The sequence below is a fragment of the Lithobates pipiens genome, unplaced genomic scaffold (genome assembly GCF_037356315.1).
Source record: "Lithobates pipiens isolate NorthernLeopardFrog02 unplaced genomic scaffold, aLitPip1_a1.2 Scaffold_3, whole genome shotgun sequence".
Taxonomy (NCBI): domain Eukaryota; kingdom Metazoa; phylum Chordata; class Amphibia; order Anura; family Ranidae; genus Lithobates; species Lithobates pipiens.
In genome coordinates this window covers 150,457,360-150,479,892 of record NW_027507790.1, presented here as the reverse complement: position 1 = coordinate 150,479,892, position 22,533 = coordinate 150,457,360, and the positions used below count along the sequence as shown (strand labels likewise).

At 43.5% G+C, this 22,533-nt stretch overlaps 1 protein-coding gene across 2 annotated transcripts in view; it reads right to left on the bottom strand.

Moving 5' to 3' along the window:
* Positions 1–3,005: 3,005 nt before the first annotated feature.
* The window catches only part of KIAA0825 (KIAA0825 ortholog), a 760,685-nt gene continuing 741,157 nt past the window's right edge, over positions 3,006–22,533 (bottom strand). For both annotated transcript variants that reach the window (XM_077462388.1, XM_077462390.1), the window contains one exon: positions 3,006–3,988. In XM_077462388.1, coding sequence (XP_077318514.1) covers positions 3,886–3,988 — 103 coding nt within the window. In that variant the 3' untranslated portion in view covers positions 3,006–3,885. The remainder of the gene's footprint in view (positions 3,989–22,533) is intronic.

Below are 22,533 nucleotides of genomic sequence, written 5' to 3'. Positions count from 1 at the left end.
TTGCCCAATCACCTGAAGGTAGTCTGCATATATCCCATAGTCTATTCATTTAAGTCCTGTGTCCTGTACTGTACTCCAAGACCAGGAATTTACAGGTAAGTCTAAATTCCTAATTTGCTATAAATAGTGAGGAAGGATAATCTAACATGTTTTTATAAACTTGTTTCTAGATATAGAATTATTTAAACACGTTCATTTAGGGCACATTCACAGCTTCACATTGTGGCGAGTTAGCGTATGCTATGTTGCACAATGAATAGGCTGCCAGTGCCAGAACAAAAAATAAACTGACCTTTTTCTTAAACAGCACACCACAATATATGGTAGCGTATTACTGTGTGTTGTGGTGCACTGCAACCCATGTCTGTAACAGTTGCGTTTTCTTTGTGCATTGGAAATAAATGACACTACAACACGCTATAGTGTGTATGGTGTGCTGCCTTGACACCATAACTGACAGGTGTAAATAGTCTCATAAGCAACAACTGATTGTTACTTGTGCAGGATGTTTTTCTTGATTTGCTGTTGTATAGTGACTGTATTTTACCATTTCCTGTCTCTCAATGTAAGCCTTTTTGCCTTTCTACTACTACTAGCAAGTTAAACACGACCATGCAAAAATGAATTTCATGTTAATCTTTCAGTAACAACTCTACAATGTTATATCCGTTATTTCAGACCATGCTATATAGAAAATATTTTGCAGTTTCCTTTAAAATACTTTCTATTTATTGTTTAAAGAAGATAGCGTATGTTTGCTGAAAAAAGTTACAAATGTTCTTTACTCCTCTCAGTTCATATTTCTCAATATGTCAATGTAAAACCGAAAAACATTACTGTGCACATTCCAGATCTGCTGTTTTATGCATTACTGCAATAAATGAATGAAATTTAAACTGCACCCGTTCAAGAGAGCACGTGAATATATATTGTAGAATAACACATTTAAGCAGTTTCTATAATAAAGTGCACTTTAAACAACATAAAAATATGCTGTGGAGCGAAAACGGCAATGTTTTACACAGTGTCTGACAATATTATACACTGCAGAGTGAGAGGCAGAAAACAAATTTCAATATCACTTTAAAAATGACACTCGCTATGCAGTAATAAATCAATGGTACGCCACTTAGTAATCTAAATTATATGCTTAGTTGCACTTCATTTTCCTATAATTTGGCAGAATAGGTGCTGAATGTTTCAGTAACATTACCTACAAGCCTAGATACTTTACTTCTGATTTTCTCCCTAGTTGTTATATTTTTGTTGACATTTTTGAATTGGTAACTCTGAATTTGCAGCCGCAATATGTTAATGACAAAGGTCAAAATATGTACATTATCTTACAAATTGCATGTATAGGAAAATAAAGGGTTTTATCAAGCTAGATAAAATTGGGCTGCTACCCATTACAACTGTTTGGGTTTCTGTTGTAGTTTAGTCTGCTCTAAACATTGATATTCATTAGTTGGAATGGGCAGAAAATCTACTTTTCTTTCTTCCAATTGGTATGTTGGTTTCAATAGTCTCTATGAGATACTTGTGTCACAGAATTATCACATTTTAACATTTGTTTGTTGAGCATGTATACTATATGATGTCGAGAAAGCACTCAATTATACACAATGGCATTGCTATTCCGAAAAAATGGTTCTATACAGGGGAATTGTAAACTTTTTAATCCAAGGACCAAAATAAGAAAATGTTTACCGTATTGGGACTCATAAAATGAATTTTCACCATAATGCCAGAAAAGCAATACAAATATGAATCCCCATATAATAATGATTAAAAAACACACATACAGTAAATAATACAGCTCTGTATTCATACTACATCAAGAGGGGGTGGGGGGACAGCACATGAGAACCACTCTGGAATGCCATATACACTATGTGCTATGTACTAGTGTCTTTTAAAGCAGTTAACAATGGGGCATTAAGGAATAATGTGCATGGCTCTGCCCACCATCCTGAAATGAGGAATAATCTTTTTATGTTTGACATGTGTCAACTAATGAGAAATGTTAATAACTAATTTTCTAAGAAGGCTCTATTGTGCTACTCACTGGATCATTGGAAGGCCTTTTTGTTGCATTAGGCCCTCCTCACCATAAACTTCTGGCTTATACCTTCTAGCAAATTTTGTGTAATAGCAAACTGTGAGAGTATTTATTATCTGTAACCTAGGACACCCAGTTAAAATCATCTTTCTTCATTTTATCTTAGTGAAGCTGAACAATACTATAATTTTTTAGAATTCTGATCCCTCAAATAGACAATCTAATGGAAGTAAGGATAAACATATCCTGGAGACAGGTCACTGATTGGTTAACACACATAAGCCCTGAACACAAGGGCTGAATGTCGGGCGGCATCGCCTGGTCCAATAGAAACCGGACGACATTCAGGTTTTATGTACTGTAGCTGGTCCAACAGAAGTCAGCCATTTGGCTGGATTCTGTCAAAAGGAACGTGAACAAAAAAGTCTGCTTACTGGCTCACAATCAATGCTCTCAGCCAATAGCCCCTGTCAGAACACAATAGAACAGCAGGGGAGGTCGCTGTACTAACATTGCATGGTTAGTACAGGGGCTCCTCCTGAGCTACCAGTTTTTTTTTGTTCAGCCCGCTGAGTTGAACGAAATAAAAACCAGCAGTGTGTATTAGGCCATACTCTGGAGACTGGTTTATGAAGGGTTAACGGAAATATTGTACAACTGGGACATTGAGGATTCAACATATGTACACTGGCTACTGAAGCCGTGTCACAGACTCATGACTATCAGTATCTTTAGATAAGCATTCTGGTTCTGTATGTGTACTTTTAATATTTGTTCCTCTGCTGCCTTGATCATCTTTGTCTGACATAAACAATAGATGTTTATTAAAAAAAAAACACAATTACAAAGAGAAAGAGAATAAGAAAAGCAAAGTTATTAGTTACCTTTTTTACATAATATAATGCAATTTGCAAATGTAAAAGAAAACATTTTTTTTGCAGGATAATGCAATATTTAGTTTATTTTTGTAGAGTAATTTACATTCAAACCAGTACAATTTGTTAAGAAGGACCAGTTGGTCAGATATTTTTTTAGAGACAGCTTTCACATTTTCAGGCATATATAGCAGAGCATGGAAGATCACATAATCTCTGGTGGCATACTTCCTCTGGATCTTTTGACTATCACCAACAGCAAGCTTAAAATGGGGTAGTAGATGTTTACGAAAAAATTATTTCAGCAGAAATAGCAAATATCCTTTCCACTATGTGATATCTTGTTCTAAGATTGTATGATCAGGAAATGTGACTTTTGGACAAATTCCTGATTCTGGTATAAGTGGGTTTGAAGGTTAAACTTTTTATATACTGTAACCTGCTCTTCCCAGCTGGATTTCCATTAGTGAAACCCGTAGATGCACAACTTTTAGCATCCATACCCCTCTGCTTGGATCATCTCTTTTGCAAAGAACATTTACTGGCCTTAAACGGATTTCGATTATTGTTTCTTAGCATTAATGAATTTATGAAAGATTACTGTATTTCTACTAAAGATAAGAACAAAAATTGTATGGCTTACATTCTTCACAAGAAAAAGTTTCCTTTGCCACTTATAAGCCTTCTGGATCTAATGGTAAATCTGACCATACTTTTGTTGTATTATTTGTTGGAAATATCCTACTAAATGAATGTGTGTGTAGGTAATATGATGGTAAGATTTAAGTAATAAACAGGTATTTCTGACATAGTATGCTTGCTTCATAGGCAGATTTCTTGTTTATTTTGCAAGGTATCTCCGACTTGTGAAAGCTCTGCTTTGAGCTGACATTTTCATTATGGACAAAGCTTGATGGTAAAGTGATTTTTGTTAGACGAACAACGCTATCACCGTGTGGAAGATTTTTTCCTATTTAAAATCAAATCTTTTAGATCTTTCAACACATTCTTTTCCTCTTCAGTTAGGCTCCCTTTATCTTTGGTCTCCCACCTGTTAAAAAAGATAAATAATGTAGTTTACAAAGTTTTATACACATGGCCATATAAGACATTTGGAGAGTTGGGTGATGATCAGGTAACTGAGAGAATGATTAATCAGACCAGCAATGGGACTCACAGTTATTACCAATTCTACTCAATGCTTAAAGGGTCTTTACACTTTTATCTAAACAACTGCCTGGCTTTTTTCAAGCAATTTTGCCAGAGTCAGACCAAAAACCCTGCAAAACTAATGCAAATCTCATGCTTGAGGTTGAGGGTCTGTACATATGTTTGTATCTGTTAGCACAGAAACTGGTGGGAAATTGTTAATGCTTGACAATGACTGCAGGGGAATCTGAACCAAGACGGTATGAATCAGCATCAAAGTATCTGCCGATTAAAGCAAGGACCAACCTGTTAGTTCGGACGATGCATAAGGTTCATTTGTTAAGATCCTTTAGGCTTAGTGGGTTAAGTTTAGAGTTACAGTTACAGAGAAGAATAGGGTTTAATGAATGAATGATGGACTTGTATAGCACTACCTATGCAAACTGAATCGCCTCAGGGCACTTTTTGCCGCCGGTGTCCATCTGCAGTATAGCGCGGTACTTTTACTCCATGGGGTCCCGACGCACTTACAAACACATACACATACAACCTACACATAATTGGCCAATTTTTTTTCGAGGAGATCTAATTAACCTACCAACATGTCTTTGGAGTGTGGGAGGAAACCAGAGTACCCGGAGGAAACCCACGCAGGCACAGGGTGAACATGCAAACTCCAGGCAGAGTGTCGTGGCAACCCTATTGCTGCCAGGTGAAAGTGCTAACCACTACACCACTGTGCTGCCCAAATGGGGATTTAGGTATCCTTAAGCCCCATTTGGTAGCCACTTACCATAGTAAGACGCCAATGCTCCTTTAAACTAGGGCAGGGGTCTCCAAACTTTTCAGTACAAGGTAGGGATGCACCAAAATTTCGGCTGCCGAAACATATCGGCCGAAAATGCCCTTTTCGGCAATTTGCCGAAAGAGAAAAATGGCCAACAATGGAGCCATAAATGGGGCGTGGCCTGTGTGGGGGGCTCCCCCCCCGCCCCTGGTGCCGCCCATCATTGTGAGTGTATAGCGCAGGAGAGCCGCCTCCGCCGCCTGTTTAATCACAGCACCGGGAACATCACAGCTTTCATTTCAATAGCCCCTCCCCCTTGTCTGGGCACTTTGATAGATAGATCATCCGCAGGATTGGATGGATGATCTGTCTATCAAAGTGCCCGGACAAGGGGGAGGGGCTGTGTGTGACGGCGCGGCCGGGAACTCACAGCTATTGAAATGAAAGCTGTGATGTTCCCGGCGCTGTGATCAAACAGGCGGCAGAGGCGCCTCTCCTCTCTTCCCCTCACAGGCTGGCTGCAATCGGACACTCTGGCTGCAAAATGGGGCACTGGCTGCAATGGGACACACTGGCTGCAATGGGGCACAGGCACACTGGCTGCAATGGGACACACTGGCTGCAATGGGGCACAGGCACACTGGCTGCAATGGGGCACACTGGCTGCAATGGGGCACAGGCACACTGGCCTGCAATGGGGGATGCTGGCCTGCAATGGGGGACGCTGGCCTGCAATGGGGGATGCTGGCTGCAATGGGGGACACCTCCTGTACCACGTCCTCTGTCTCTGACCATCTCCTGTACCACGTCCCCAGTCTCTGACCATCTCCTGTACCATATCCCCAGTCTGACCATCTTCTGTACCATATCCACAGTCTCTGATCATCTCCTGTACCGTGTCCTCTGTCTCTGACCATCTCCTGTACCGTGTCCTCTGTCTCTGACCATCTCCTGTACCGTGTCCCCTGTCTCTGACCATCTCCTGTACCGTGTCCCCTGTCTCTGACCATCTCCTGTACCATGTCCCCTGTCTCTGACCACCTCCTGTACCATGTCCCCAGTCTCTGACCATCTCCTGTACCATGTCCCCAGTCTCTGACCATCTCTTGTACCATGTCCCCAGTCTCTGACCATCTCTTGTACCATGTTTCCAGTCTCTGACCATCTCCTGTACCATGTCTCCAGTCTCTGACCATCTCTTGTACCATGTCCCCAGTCTCTGACCATCTCTTGTACCATGTCCCCAGTCTCTGACCATCTCCTGTACCATGTCTCCAGTCTCTGACCATCTCTTGTACCATGTCCCCAGTCTCTGACCATCTCTTGTACCATGTCCCCAGTCTCTGAGCATCTCCTGTACCATGTCTCCGGTCTCTGACCATCTTTGTATAAAAATATATTTTTTTAAATATGTTTCGGTATCGGTGCTGTTTCGGTATTGGTTTCGGTTTTCGGCCTAGTGTATTTTTCATTTTCGGTATTGGTTTCGGCACCAAAAAAACCATTTGGTGCACCCCTAGTACAAGGGCCATGTTGTAAAAATGTGCAAATATTTACAGGCAAAAAAAGTTTTATAATAGACTGAGTCCACTCATCAGAGTCCTCCTTTACGTCAGGATCCCCATCAGTGCCCCTTTTACATGAGGGCCCTCATCAAAGTCCCCTACCACATCACGTCGCCCATCAGAGTCTTCCATTACCTCAGTAATTGGGGAACTCTGATTTGAACTCTGAACTTACAGCAGTAAGTTTTGTCCTTCTGTGAATACTGGGGCAACCACGTCATTGGTTGCTAAGATGCTAGCAGTCCTAGCAACCAATTACGAGGATGATGAATTCATTCCTGAATTCTCAGTTGGTTGACATTGAAGATAATGCACTGTCCCTAGCTCTGGATGTATAAAACCTTGTAAGTTTGGAGACCACTGGTCTAGGGACACTAATATAAAGGCATAATTGCCTTGTTCCTTATTCTCCCATGATCTGGCACTCAACTTTGATTCCACTCCCATGTGTGCTCATGTACAGTGCAGAACTACTTGACTGCTGCATTTTGCAAATGCTAGTTGTGTAGCTGTTATACTGACTTCATTGGTGACATCTGAGTATGCGGATAGCATTTTTTTTTCCATTTTTCTGACTTTCCTGATCTGCATTTTTGTTCTGTGTCACAGACTCATAAACGTTTTAAAAAAAGAGGAGCCACATAACAGATGGGTTAATTGCATTTCAGGATGTCAGCCATGGCAACACTTATTTTTATTGACAAATTGAAATGCTTTAATTTATATGCTTAATTTGTTACATCATATCTTTTTTAGTTTTAATGATACTTTTACTGTTTTACTTTTACTGTATGTATATAAAAACCGCAGAACAGATGCAAAAAAGGATCAGAAAAATAAATTATTGAGGAAAACATAATTGCAACATATGTCTACCAGGCTGCTTTACCTAAGCTGGTTTTGCAACAGGTGAGCAGCAATTAAACCAATTATTCCTCCAGACAGAAGTGTAAATGGGAAATTTGTGACTGCAGAAGTCTTCACTGACCCTTAGGCTGTATAATAGTTTTTTTCCCTGCAAAGGCCTACCCAGAAGTCTGTCAGCTTTTATATCTGCATAGTTCTGACATTCTTTGTAAATGTTTCCATTATGATCACAGTGCATGCACCAAGTTAGGTAAGGGTCTGCCATTATTCTTAAGGGGGAGAGCTAACTACCAGGGACCCTGCGAAACATATGATACCAAAGTCAGTCTAATGTCCCGTACACACAATCGGACTTTCCGACAACAAAACCATGGAATTTTGTTTGGAGGTTGTTAGCTCCAACTTGTCTTGCATACACACGGTCACACAAATGTTGGCCAACAATTATGAACGTGGGAACGTGGTGACGTATGATGAGCCGAGAAAAAGGAAATTCAATAGCCAGTGCGGCTCCTTCTGCTTGATTCTGAGTGAAATGAATTTTTGTGCGTCGGACTTGTGTACACACGATCGGAAATTCCCACAACAAAGTTTTGTTGCCGGAAAATTTAAGAACCTGCTAGCTAACATTTGTTGGGGGAAAGTCTGCCAACAAATGTTCAATGGAGCATATACACACGGGCGGACTTTCAGCCAACAAGCTCACATCTGACATTTGTTGTCAGAAAATCCGATCGTGTGTACGGGGCATTACTTTCCTGAATCTACCGAAAACTGAAATATTTATTTTGGAGGCATGAACATTCTACTGTAAAGATATTCAAGGATTAAAAATGGGTTCTGATGGTTCATTGTCACTTATCACTGGCTGTGATTGATTGTTCATTGTCAAATCATCACATCATCAGTTATGACCTGTTAAAATTAATGCAAAGCTTACATTGCATGTCAATAAGCAGATTAATGCTGATGATAAATCAAAACTGAAGAAAAATAAGGCTAAACCTAGATGTGTTGCATGTGGCAACCAATCAGTTTTCTCTGTTCATGTTGGGTAAAAATTCATCAAAATTTGTTGCTATGGGCAGTAAATTAAATTTATCAAAATCTATTTTCTCCAGATTTTATGAATAAGCTCCTATGTGCCTGTCACAGGTGAAGTTTTGATGAATAAGTTCTTATATGCCTGTTGTAGGTAGAGATGTGAGAAGTAATGAAAATGACCTATTAGGCAGTACATGCTAGTGGATTATTCAGGATTACTCAATGTCATCAGATATCATCCTTGCAGTAATTTGTAAAACAGGGTGATAAATAGTAGGGAATTATAATGTTCAAGTAGAGATAAAACAGCTTGCTAATAGTTCATCTCCCTAGTGTTTCAGCCATACCCTCAAACCATTTAGCAAAGTCAGTTCTTTGCATCAAGTCTGTGAAATGCTAAGATGTTACACTTTCATATTGAAATCATAGCCAGATCGTGTTTCGGCAAAGAACGCAGAACCTTGTTCACCAACACAAAATGCAATTTGTAAGGGGAAAACAATCAAAGGAGTGGGTGAAGATGATACCTCTGTTGGCCATATGGTACAATCAGATGGAAGCTTTCTAGAGAGTTCATGTCATTTCCTCAGGCATCTATTTATCAGGATGTCTGAAAAGAGTGCTAGTGAATGCTTGCCTTGAATGCCACCAATGCTGTATAATATTACCGCTCTTTGTTACTTAGTCCCTTAACAAAGCTCGCAGCAGCCGCTTAAACCTGTGTCATCTTTGGAAAATGAACCAGCTTATAAATGTTTTATATTTCTAGCTAAGCATTTTTTCTTTGTATTTTTTGTTTAATTCAAAGAAAACTTTTATAAGAAAGCAGTGCTGAGCTTCAAAAATGTTATACCATATGATAGGTATTTAAAACTTTTTTTTTACTTCCCACTATTTGCTTTAGAGCGGATTGGTCCTCTCTTCAATATTGACAGTCAGTTTAAAGAGAGCCTCCAAACTTTTCTTAGATTTAGACAAAGTAGGGATGGGTTAGAACCTCTGTAAAGTCTTTATTGCAAATATATCCCCACTGTAGAGGTTTCCTTTCTCTCCCTCTGGTCACCAAGGTCGCAAAATTCCCCAACACATGAAGAAATACGAATTAGACAACAGGTACTAATCATTCCCTCTCCATAAAAACAAAAAAATAAAAACATAATTTCATTGCTCTGTATATATATATATATATATATATATATATATATATATATATATATATATATAACTAAGAAACTGGTGCCTCTTATCTCACTGACAGAGCTAGTTAGTCTATATTAAACTGATGGGGAACCCAAAAACTGTCCCCTTACTGCACTAAAATGATCATAAAAACGGGCACAATATTTTAAGCTAATACAGGCTGTTCTAGATATTGTCTAATAACATTCAGTAAGTACACTGGCTTCCACTGACTTCCTGGTGGACAGATATCAGTGGCCAGGATGGAACATGTTATAGCAGTATTTCTCAACCTTTTTTCAGTCAAGACACCCTCTAAAATTATGGACAATCTCAAGGCACCCTTTAAAATTATGGACAGCCTCGAGGCACCCCATTGTAAAATGTAAAAAGTTATTCTAATAGTTTTACATAATGCATCAACATCCAAACACGTAGGACACCCAACGTTAGAGGTGTTCTATTCTTCCAAATCAAACACTTTTGCACACTGGTTCTGACTAGTATTCCAATGTTTCTCATCTTCCTCACTTTTTCTCCATCACGCAGCTAATGTGATCCCAGTGCTGATGGAGAGGGGCAGGGGAGAATTAAACAAGGATGCTGTGCAGACCACCGACAACCTCCTTATCAAATGATGAGGTCATTGGTTGTTAGGGTGCCGGCAGCTAGATGGTCATAATGGTGCACAATGAAAACCTGAGGCTTTGTGTAACTGAAAGCCAAGCTTGAGCCACCCGCTGGCTTGTATACAATTTTTGGGCAATTTTTAGGCATTTTGTCAAAGCACCCTGAAGAAACCTCAAGGCATCCTGGTTGAAAAAGGCTGTTATGGTACAAGAGCCACATCCAGCCATTTATGGCCTGCCCTATGTGACACAACTGTATCAATCCTAACATAGGTTCCCAGACATTTATTACAATATAGACAATAGGGCCCAACCAAATCTTTCTATTCTGGTTACATTTGGTAAATAGCATGTTTTTACTGTGCGGTGCTATAATGCACACTCTGCAGTGCAGTGTGTTGTGGTGCTAGTTATTTACAAAGGCATTCCCATGCACAACTACAGTACACCACAAAAAAATTAATAGGCTATCGTAGTGGTTGTATGCCCTAGTAAAAAAAACAAAAAGAACTGTAAGGCAAAGCATAACGCGCTAGAATACAACGCATACTAGAGCAATATGAAATGTCACATGTTACCTAGGTGATTCTTCCGGGTTCGCAGCTCCAGCGCTGTGAGTGGCCAGGGCCATGATGCTGACATTCCCCCACATGCGCGCAGGAGTCCTCTTTCCGGCAAGGAGCTCTGATTTTCTGGCAGCGTCCACCGGACCTTCATGCAGCTGCATGCAAGGTGATTATCTCCTAAACCGTACAGGTTTGGGAAATATTAATTTTACCTACAGGTAAGTCTCATTATATGCTTACATGTAGGTAAAAATGTGCAAGTGAGGTATACAACCGCTTTAACACACAATAATATGCTGCATTCAAACACATGTGTTTAAAACAATGCAGAGTGAATTGGCCTTTAAAGAATGCTTGTCTGCATTAACCTATAGCAGCTAGTGCAGCACCTAAGTTGAAAAGAACCTGTTTTTGACAGGTTGCCATTAGTTTCTGCAAACCATTTCTTTTTGTACCATGTTATCAGAGAAAGCTCATTTTGAGCTACTGTTGTGCCTGAAAAAAAAAAGTTAATAAAAAGGTTATGCTGCACTACTCATACTATGTTTAAGGTAACAATCTGGTTTTATCTAAAGGTGTCCCTGGGTCAGTCCCTCAAATGACAAAATTCAGGGCTGCTTTACCTTAAAATAATCTAGCAAATGTTCATTCAGGCATTAATTATGAGCCATCTGGACTATTGAAACTCCCTCCTAATTGGCTTTCTTTCATTGCTCCTAGTCGTAGCCATAATAAAAGCCTCTGCCAGACGCATCTACCATCCGCACTCATCTTTCTGTGATGCTGACCCACAAAATAAACTATATATTACTTTCAATTTTAAAGATTACATTTTTGCAAATAGTTCTTAAATCCATGTTTATTTTACATTTAAATTTCCCCATTTTTCTATTTGTGTAGAAATAAGAAGCAGACTGATATTCAGAGATGATCTAGCCTAAGCAACATTGCATTGTCAGTCTACATCTGTCTGTAAAAAAAGTTTCTGGTTTTTCACTTTTCAGGTGAAAATGTGGATATTGTAGATCACTGCAGTGAAGAATAATGAATTTTAGGAAATGTGCAGGGCAAGATTTTGTGTAATGCACAGAATGAAGGGGCAGGGATACTTTAACAAACAAAGTGCAGGGGTTGGGGGTAAATAATGTATTGAGTGCAGGGACCAGTAAACCAACTACAACAAAAAGTTACCTCTCACTTCAAGCTAAAATCCCCCAATACAGATCTCCCCCCAGTACAGGTTTTCCTCCAGGTCAGATCTTCTCCTTTCCCCCAATATAAATCACCTCCAGTAGAGCTCTCCCCAGTAGAGTTCTCTCCTGGTACAGCCCCCAGTACAGATCTCCACCCTCCATAATTCACCTACCCGGGCAGGCAAATCAGAGCAAGGAGAAGTCCTCCCTCAGCTGTGTCCTATGACCAGAGCCAAGGAGGCACTAAAGAGAGCCTGCCTTGCTGTAACTGCCTTAGATCTCTCCTTCTGCCTGTCTCTGATGTCTGACAGGCATCAGGAGCAGCTGCAATGCTTTGGAGGCCAGGTGGCTGTCAGATGATCTGGGGGGGATTTGGACCTCCTGCCCCCATATCTATGAGAGGTAGTTCAATAACTGGAATTAAAGGTACCTGTATAGATAAACATTAAACATCTTACATCTGGATGATAACCTAGTTTTTATTGCAACTTTTCCTACAAAGCATGCTGGGAAATATATATTAATGTCCAGTTAAAAGCCTGTATGTATATAAACGTACAGCGTGTTCTGAAAAACACTAAATTTGCAGAGTCACTTGCAATTCTGTAAAAATATTTGTAAAACTAAAATATAAGGCTTACATATTTTACTGATGTCAAAGCAGTACATATACAGTATTTTGTATTTTTACAGATTTACAGATAGCTAGATAGATATAAAAGTCATGCATGATGGGTAACTTTTCTCTGTGCATAGAACAGCATGTAGATCAGTTTCCAAACTACATCATATGGGCCATATCCAGTCCACTACAACAGTCTCATTGTAGATAATGTTTAAACAATGTCACTCCACAGATGTAGTACACACATTAAGTCAGCTACACATAATTGAGTGCTATGCTCCAAGCGTACCATAATCTAGTTTCATCGCCATCATACAAATCATAATATTTACTAACCCATATAGGTACCATTTTTGCAAAGGAAGACTGTCTGCAAATTTAAAATAGAGAACATTTCCCACTCAAAAATAACAACACAGTCTGCTATGGTTTCAAATATTTTTTTAGGTCACCCCATCAAACTATATTACCAAAAGTGTGTCTCCATGTGTATATATAGAGTGTCCATGTAAGCAATAAAGCCTTTCATGGGTGCACAGTTAGTTAGCTGAAGTGATCAGTTTTACCAGCCCTTCCTGGGCTTGTTAGAGGTAGCTCCTGGATGTTTCCAATCACCTCTTATATAAGCGCAAAGTAATTGGCATCCACACAGCCTCATGGAATGCCTACCTCCGACCCCATGCCTTTCTACCCTCCCTATATATGTTGCACCGCTGCGACCTATGACATCAGAACATATGGGAGACATCCTGGGCCAAACCCCCGGTTACCATGGAGACCAAGAAACTATTTTGAAGGGCTCGAGCAGGCCACATGTTTTCACAACAGGATTTTAGGATTTTAGAACACGCAAATAAAAAAAAAAACATAATCAAAGTTGATAAAAACAAAGCTGCAACAATAATAGAATTCCAACTTGTTATCAAACAACATGCCATGATAAAATGAGAATATTACAGTCTACCAGCACAGTATAATACTACCATTTGGCATTGAGTAGGCTGGGTCACCATGCTTTGATAAATCAAACCACCAGCATATCAACAAGGTCTCAATGTCTTCCTAGGCTTATTGATGACACTTTATCACAGAGTGCCACATATGGGGAAATAAAAAATACTAACCCTCTACTTGTAATTCAAAACCCATATCATAATAAGGTAAGCATATTGGGATTCAGTGACATAGTTTAATGCTGGCATTTGGGCAACAATCAGATCAGGTCACATAGATATAAAAAACACAGTTGTTAATGTTTATATGGACACAATCTCAATGTCTATCAAGACCTATCCATTTGACCTGGTCACAGGGCACCTGCTGTTCAAAAAAGCAAAACATACTAACTTCCATGCTAGTTTATGAGCAGTCCCTAGGAGGACATAGCATGTATACAAACAAGAACCAGAAATTTCTATCAAGATATCTACAAAAAAACAACTAAAATTCAAATTATCATTAAAACCTGGGGGCATGTTGCCTGAAGATCACATATTCACCTTTCACTCCTTTTGTAGGTGTCTCTTTTCATGGTTACCTTTGCGGGAGTCAATTTTTTCAATAACTCACATACTTAAACAATCAACCCTACCACCATGTTCAAGCACAAAGTGTGTACAAAATATACACCACACCTTGAGCATCACTGGTTAAGCCCCAAACATTTAACAACCTGTAGATAGAGTTAATGTATTCCTCTCATTTATAAACTTATAGTAGTCAGAGTTGCCATATTTAGTGACACCAGCACTTCGGTTGTATCTCTCCCTGTTTTTTTTAAGGGTACCAAAGTGTCCCACATAGATTTAGTTCTGTTGTATGAAATATTCGGAAATATTTCAGCATTCATTTTCACCAACTCATCATTAAGCAGTGGATCCCAGTATGCCAAGTGTACTGAATGGACAATCATGTGCTATCACTTTATTTGTTGTCCAATGCTGCAAGTTGCCATGTTCATTTTTGTCCCTCTAATATTCTCTGCTAAGCCACTGTCTCTTATATCCCATTTTCAGGAACATCCTTCTCAAATTGTTCGCTTATTTTCTTTTTCTTTTCAAAATCCACTAGGTGAGTGCAATTTTTTCAGGCTTTTAAATACTGCCCCACTGGAGTATTATTTACTAAAGATTTAGGGTGGAAGCTTTTCACATGCAGCAGATTACTTGTTGAAGTTGGTTTCCTAACCAATTGGGTTCTAATAAGCAATTATTTCCCAATTTAAAGGTTAAATCTAAAGATCTAACTATTCTAGTATTACATGTGCTGATAAATCTAAAGCCTTTTGACCCAACAAGCCCACACATTTTTCTGTTCTTCCTTTGTCACCAGTCAAAGGAAGAACACATCATTGACGTACCTGCACCTACTGAGAATTTTGGTCAGGTACACTGGCAAGGTGTCCCCCACAGAGCTGATATTCTCACTTGCCAATTGTATAAATTGGCATATGCCGGTGCATATTTTGTGCCCATAACTGTCCTCTGGGCCTGCCATTATTTCTTATCATTGAAAATAAATGTATGTTCTAAAATGAGTCACAACTTTTTCTATCCCCCTAAATCCATTTGGTGGGTAATGGAGGAATAGGATGCCCTTATTTCCAGTGTGACTAGCAATGACTTTTGGGAGACCCCAATGTTATCCATCATCTCCAGAAGATATGTGATGTCCCTCATATAAGAAAAAAAGAAGCACAAATACTTGTAAAATCGTATCACTGTACATCATCAATGTAATTTTTTCAGTTACGGATCCCCCACCAGCAATAATGGGTCTTCCAGGGTAGTGATGGACGAACTTCCGACGGGACGTTTCGCGAACGCGAAACGCGAACGGGCACAAACGTTCGCGAAAACGACCGTTCGCCGCGGGCTCCATTGACTTCAATGGGAGGCGAATTTCGCAAACCTTTAGGTCGAATTTGCGGCCACGGGGTAATTATTAGGGGGTAGCACGTAGTCCCACCACCTGGACAATAGCATAATACATGTATGAGGTGAATTTGGGATCGATAACTACAAGCATTTTTTTTTTATTTGGGAAATTGTTCTGACAATTCAGGACTATGGAGCTAATGAAGGCAATGGAGGAGAGGGAAGGTCAGGGACCAGGGTAGGCAAACAAGAGGGTGCAGGAGATACAGAGCACTGACAGCAGCACCGTAATACAGAGCACTGACATCAGCACCGTGACATACAGCGCTGACAGCAGCTCCGTGACATACAGCGCTGACAGCAGCTCCGTGACATACAGCGCTGACAGCAGCTCCGTGACATACAGCGCTGACAGCAGCTCCGTGACATACAGCGCTGACAGCAGCTCCGTGACATACAGCGCTGACAGCAGCTCCGTGACATACAGCGCTGACAGCAGCTCCGTGACATACAGCGCTGACAGCAGCACCGTGACATACAGCGCTGACAGCAGCTCCGTGACATACAGCGCTGACAGCAGCTCCGTGACATACAGCGCTGACAGCAGCTCCGTGACATACAGCACTGACAGCAGCTCCGTGACATACAGCGCTGACAGCAGCTCCGTGACATACAGCGCTGACAGCAGCACCGTGACATACAGCGCTGACAGCAGCTCCGTGACATACAGCGCTGACAGCAGCTCCGTGACATACAGCGCTGACAGCAGCTCCGTGACATACAGCGCTGACAGCAGCTCCGTGACATACAGCGCTGACAGCAGCTCCGTGACATACAGCGCTGACAGCAGCTCCGTGACATACAGCGCTGACAGCAGCTCCGTGACATACAGCGCTGACAGCAGCTCCGTGACATACAGCGCTGACAGCAGCTCCGTGACATACAGCGCTGACAGCAGCTCCGTGACATACAGCGCTGACAGCAGCTCCGTGACATACAGCGCTGACAGCAGCACCGTAAGCAGCCCCAGGAGGAAGTCAGCACAGCACAGGGATGGTGTGATCCCCTCATAATAAGAACCCCCAGGAGGAAGTCAGCACAGCACAGGGATGGTGTGATCCCCTCATAATAAGAACACCCAGGAGGAAGTCAGCACAGCACAGGGATGGTGGGAACCCCTCATAATAAGCAGCCCCAGTAGAAATATGACACCGCTCAACCTCTTCAAAGAGGAGGGTAGGGGCATATAGTACGGTGTGCTTTTTTGGGTCAGGGAAGTGAGCCAAATGAATTAAGAAGGTCTGTGTGCTTGATTCCAAAAATTGTTTATAGACATATACATGGTCTACTGATCACATGTGTTGAATTCCTCCGAGATCCATGCCTCATTCATTTTTAGAAATGTGAGGTAGTTAACACTGTGGTGAGCTAGGCGAGTACGCTTATCGGTCACAATCCCCCCTGCTGCGCTGAACGTCCTTTCGGACAGGACACTGGATGAGGGGCAAGCCAACAGTTCGATTGCAAATTGGGCAAGCTCTGGCCAGAGGTCAAGCCTGCCCACCCAGTAGTCTAGGGGTTCATCACTCCTCAGAGCGTCCACATCGGCCGTTAACCCAATGTAGTCGGACACCTGACGGTCTAGGCGTTCCCTGATGCTGGATCCGGATGACACCTGTCGATGGGTCGGCTGAAAGAATGACCTCATATCCGAAGTCACCAACACATCTTCAAACCGGCCTCTTCTTGCAGGCGCTGTTGGATTGGTACCCGCAAATCCTTCTCTGGGAGTGGGAATTGCTCCTCTGCCAGCGCACGCAAAAGCAGAATGCAGCATTTCTCGAAGCAAGGCCTGGAAGTGCTGCATTCTGACAGCCCTCTGCGACGGCGGTAACATTTCCGCCATTTTGTGTTTGTACCGGGGGTCTAAGTACGTTGCCACCCAGTACTGGTCCTTGACCCTCATGCTTTTTATACGGGGGTCCCTATTAAAACACTGGAGCATGAAGGCCCCCATTTGCACTAAAGTGGAAGCGGTGTGGTGGCCTGGCTCCTGCTCATCATCCAGGATAATGTCGTCCTCTTCATTCTCCTCTCCCCATCCTCGCACAACAGGGATCCCAGAAAGGTTTAAAGCATGCTCTTCTTGCTCCTGCTCATCCGCCCCGGCACCATCCTCCTCTGACTCCTCATCAGACTCCTGTTGTTGACTTGTCTCAGATAGAGTAGCCCCCCCTGGGAATTCATCCAGCATTGCGACTTCCTCATCTTCCCGCTCCTGCTCCTCCACAGCCTGATCAATGACACGACGCAATGCACGCTCCAGAAAGAAGGCATAAGGTACCATGTCACTGATGGCGCCATGGCTGCGACTGACCAGTTTGGTGATCTCCTCAAATGGCCGCAGAAGTCTGCATGTGTCGCGCATGAGCAGCCACTGGCGCGGTGAAAAAAAACCCAGCTCCCCAGAACCGTTTCTTTCGCAGAGTTCATACAGGTAGACGTTAACTGCACGTTTCTGCTGGAGCAGCCTATCAAGCATATAGAAGGTTGAGTTCCATCGCGTCGGGCAATCGCAAATAAGACGTCTGACCGGCAGATGGTGTCGCCGCTGAATGTCAGCAAGGCGAGCCATGGCCGTGTAAGATCTTCTGAAATGGGCCGAGATTTTCCTTGCCTGCCGCAAGATGTCCTGGACCCCAGGGTATTTGACAAGGAATCGCTGCACGACCAAGTTTAAGACGTGTGCCATGCACGGCACGTGCGTGATTTTGCCCTGTTTCAATGCGCTAAGCAGATTGGCACCGTTGTCACACACCACTTTACCAACTGTCAAATTGAGCGGTGTTAGCCACTCATCTGCCTGTGAACGCAAAGCTGAAAGGAGTGCCGGGCCAGTGTGGCTCTTTGCTTCCAGGCACAACAGACGCAGCACGGCATGGCAACGTCTCACCTGGCATGTGGAATAGGTTCTGGGGAGCTTGGGCGGTGCAGTGGAAGAGACGCTAGCAGCGGAAAAGGAGGAGGCAGCTGAGGAGGAGAGGGAGGAGGATGGAGTAGGAGGAGGAGAAGAAGAGTCAGGCCTGCATGCAATCCGTGGCGGTAAAACCAAATCTACACGGGTGCCACGGGTTACATGCTTGACGGCCGTCAGAAGGTTCACCCAGTGGGCAGTAAAACTGATATACCTTCCCTGCCCGTGTTTGCTAGACCACGTGTCTGTGGTCAGATGTATCTTGGCACCGACACTGTGTGCCAGAGATACATTCACTTGCCGCTGAACATGGCCATATAGCTCTGGGATGCCCTTCTCTGAGAAATACTTCCTTCCTGGGACCTTCCATTGTGGTGTTCCAATGGCCACAAATTTGCGAAAGGCCTCCGAGTCCACCAGTTTATATGGCAGTAGTTGGCGGGCTATGAGTTCTGACAAGCCAGCCGCCAACCGTTGGGCAAGAGGGTTATCCGGCGTCATCATTTTTTTACGCTCAAACATTAGGCCCACGGAAGCCTGCCTTTTTGCAGAAAAATGTGAGCTTGGCGTGATGGAAGGTGGAGTGGAGGACAATTGTGAGGAGAGAGGAGAAGGAGAAGTAGAAGACGAGGCTGGACGGTGAGAGCCTGCAGTGTGGCTTTGTGTGTTCCGTTGCTCCCACTGGGCTCGGTGATGGCTGCTCATGTGCCTTCTTAAGGCGGTCGTCCCTAGGTGAGTATTGGGCTTACCGCGACTAACGCGTTGACTGCAAAGATTGCAGATGGCAACGCTATTGTCAGCAGCGGACACGTTAAAAAAAGCCCACACTGCGGAGCCATGTGCCGGTGTCCTGGGAGCGCCAGATGTGACCGTACATGGTCGATGACTCGCTCCTGATACATTTGCAGTCTGCTTTGTCCCTGCTGTGCAATGTAAGTCATTGCTGCTTCTCCTCCCTATCTGCTGGTCCATATCTCCCTCTGAACTCCCCTCCTCTTCCTCTCTTGTGGGCACCCACGTGACATCACTAGACACGTCATCATCAACGTCACCTTCCCCACCGCTATAAGTAGAGTAGGCAGCAACACCGGGGACCAACCTCCTCCTTGGGCTGATCTGGGTACTGGCGTCAGACTGCTGAGTAGCGCTTGTTGCTACCTCCTCTTCCTGATCCAATACCAAGAGTGGCTGCGCATCAGAAATGTCCTCTTGATATGGATCGGAAAATAATTCCAGTGACTCAAGCGGAAGGTATGTGGTGGTGGTGGTGGTGGTCGTGTTGTTGGTGGTAGTGTCTTTGGGGGTGCACATAGCAGAGAGTGAAGAAGAGGGTGCAGATCGAGAGGATGAGGAGGGTGCAGAAGAGTAAGGCTGAGCGAGCCACTCAACCAAGTCTGGTGCATCCTTTAAAGTAATTGAACGCACCTTCTGCAACTTCCCACTTTGGCTCAAGCCTGTTGCTCCTGCCCTACCCCTACCACCCCTGCGGAAGGGCCTGCCTCTTCCTCTGCATGTCATTTTTTAAATGACCCTGTGACAAAACTCTTAGTCCCTATACCGCTGAAGGACTGCTGCAGTATAGGTGAGCGGTCAGCAGTGGTGCACGTCAACCCTATCTATTGTGGACCTATAGCGGTCCTTACAGAACAGCAGACTGTACCGCACTCAAGCCTATGTACCGTAGCACCCTATACCAAGTTACCAGTCCTTATAAGAACTTTTGTGGACCAAGCAGGTTGTGTGTTAGTGATTAGCAGACTGTACGTCAGTCCCTATACCAATGAAGGACTGCTGCAGTATAGGGCAGCGGTCAGCAGTAGTGCACGGCAACCCTATGTATTGTGGACCGATAGCGGTCCTTACAGAACAGCAGACTGTACCGCACTCAAGCCTATGTACCGTAGCACCCTATACCAAGTTACCAGTCCTTATAAGAACTTTTGTGGACCAAGCAGGTTGTGTATTAGTGTTTAGCAGACTGTACGTCAGTCCCTATACCGCTGAAGGACTGCTGCAGTATAGGGCAGCGGTCAGCAGTAGTGCACGGCAACCCTATGTATTGTGGACCGATAGCGGTCCTTACAGAACAGCAGACTGTAACGCACTCAGGCCTATGTACCGTAGCACCCTATACCAAGTTACCAGTCCTTATAAGAACTTTTGTGGACCAAGCAGGTTGTGTGTTAGTGATTAGCAGACTGTACGTCAGTCCCTATACCAATGAAGGACTGCTGCAGTATAGGGCAGCGGTCAGCAGTAGTGCACGGCAACCCTATGTATTGTGGACCGATAGCGGTCCTTACAGAACAGCAGACTGTACTGCACTCAGGCCTATGTACCGTAGCACCCTATACCAAGTTACCAGTCCTTATAAGAACTTTTGTGGAACAAGCAGGTTGTGTGTTAGTGATTAGCAGACTGTACGTCAGTCCCTATACCGCTGAAGGACTGCTGCAGTATAGGTGAGCGGTCAGCAGTGGTGCACGTCAACCCTATCTATTGTGGACCGATAGCGGTCCTTACAGAACAGCAGACTGTAACGCACTCAGGCCTATGTACCGTAGCACCCTATACCAAGTTACCAGTCCTTATAAGAACTTTTGTGGAACAAGCAGGTTGTGTGTTAGTGATTAGCAGACTGTACGTCAGTCCCTATACCGCTGAAGGACTGCTGCAGTATAGGTGAGCGGTCAGCAGTGGTGCACGTCAACCCTATCTATTGTGGACCGATAGCGGTCCTTACAGAACAGCAGACTGTAACGCACTCAGGCCTATGTACCGTAGCACCCTATACCAAGTTACCAGTCCTTATAAGAACTTTTGTGGACCAAGCAGGTTGTGTGTTAGTGATTAGCAGACTGTACGTCAGTCCCTATACCAATGAAGGACTGCTGCAGTATAGGGCAGCGGTCAGCAGTAGTGCACGGCAACCCTATGTATTGTGGACCGATAGCGGTCCTTACAGAACAGCAGACTGTAACGCACTCAGGCCTATGTACCGTAGCACCCTATACCAAGTTACCAGTCCTTATAAGAACTTTTGTGGACCAAGCAGGTTGTGTGTTAGTGATTAGCAGACTGTACGTCAGTCCCTATACCAATGAAGGACTGCTGCAGTATAGGGCAGCGGTCAGCAGTAGTGCACGGCAACCCTATGTATTGTGGACCGATAGCGGTCCTTACAGAACAGCAGACTGTAACGCACTCAGGCCTATGTACCGTAGCACCCTATACCAAGTTACCAGTCCTTATAAGAACTTTTGTGGACCAAGCAGGTTGTGTATTAGTGTTTAGCAGACTGTACGTCAGTCCCTATACCGCTGAAGGACTGCTGCAGTATAGGGCAGCGGTCAGCAGTAGTGCACGGCAACCCTATGTATTGTGGACCGATAGCGGTCCTTACAGAACAGCAGACTGTACTGCACTCAGGCCTATGTACCGTAGCACCCTATACCAAGTTACCAGTCCTTATAAGAACTTTTGTGGAACAAGCAGGTTGTGTGTTAGTGATTAGCAGACTGTACGTCAGTCCCTATACCGCTGAAGGACTGCTGCAGTATAGGTGAGCGGTCAGCAGTGGTGCACGTCAACCCTATCTATTGTGGACCGATAGCGGTCCTTACAGAACAGCAGACTGTAACGCACTCAGGCCTATGTACCGTAGCACCCTATACCAAGTTACCAGTCCTTATAAGAACTTTTGTGGACCAAGCAGGTTGTGTGTTAGTGATTAGCAGACTGTACGTCAGTCCCTATACCAATGAAGGACTGCTGCAGTATAGGGCAGCGGTCAGCAGTAGTGCACGGCAACCCTATGTATTGTGGACCGATAGCGGTCCTTACAGAACAGCAGACTGTAACGCACTCAGGCCTATGTACCGTAGCACCCTATACCAAGTTACCAGTCCTTATAAGAACTTTTGTGGACCAAGCAGGTTGTGTGTTAGTGATTAGCAGACTGTACGTCAGTCCCTATACCAATGAAGGACTGCTGCAGTATAGGGCAGCGGTCAGCAGTAGTGCACGGCAACCCTATGTATTGTGGACCGATAGCGGTCCTTACAGAACAGCAGACTGTAACGCACTCAGGCCTATGTACCGTAGCACCCTATACCAAGTTACCAGTCCTTATAAGAACTTTT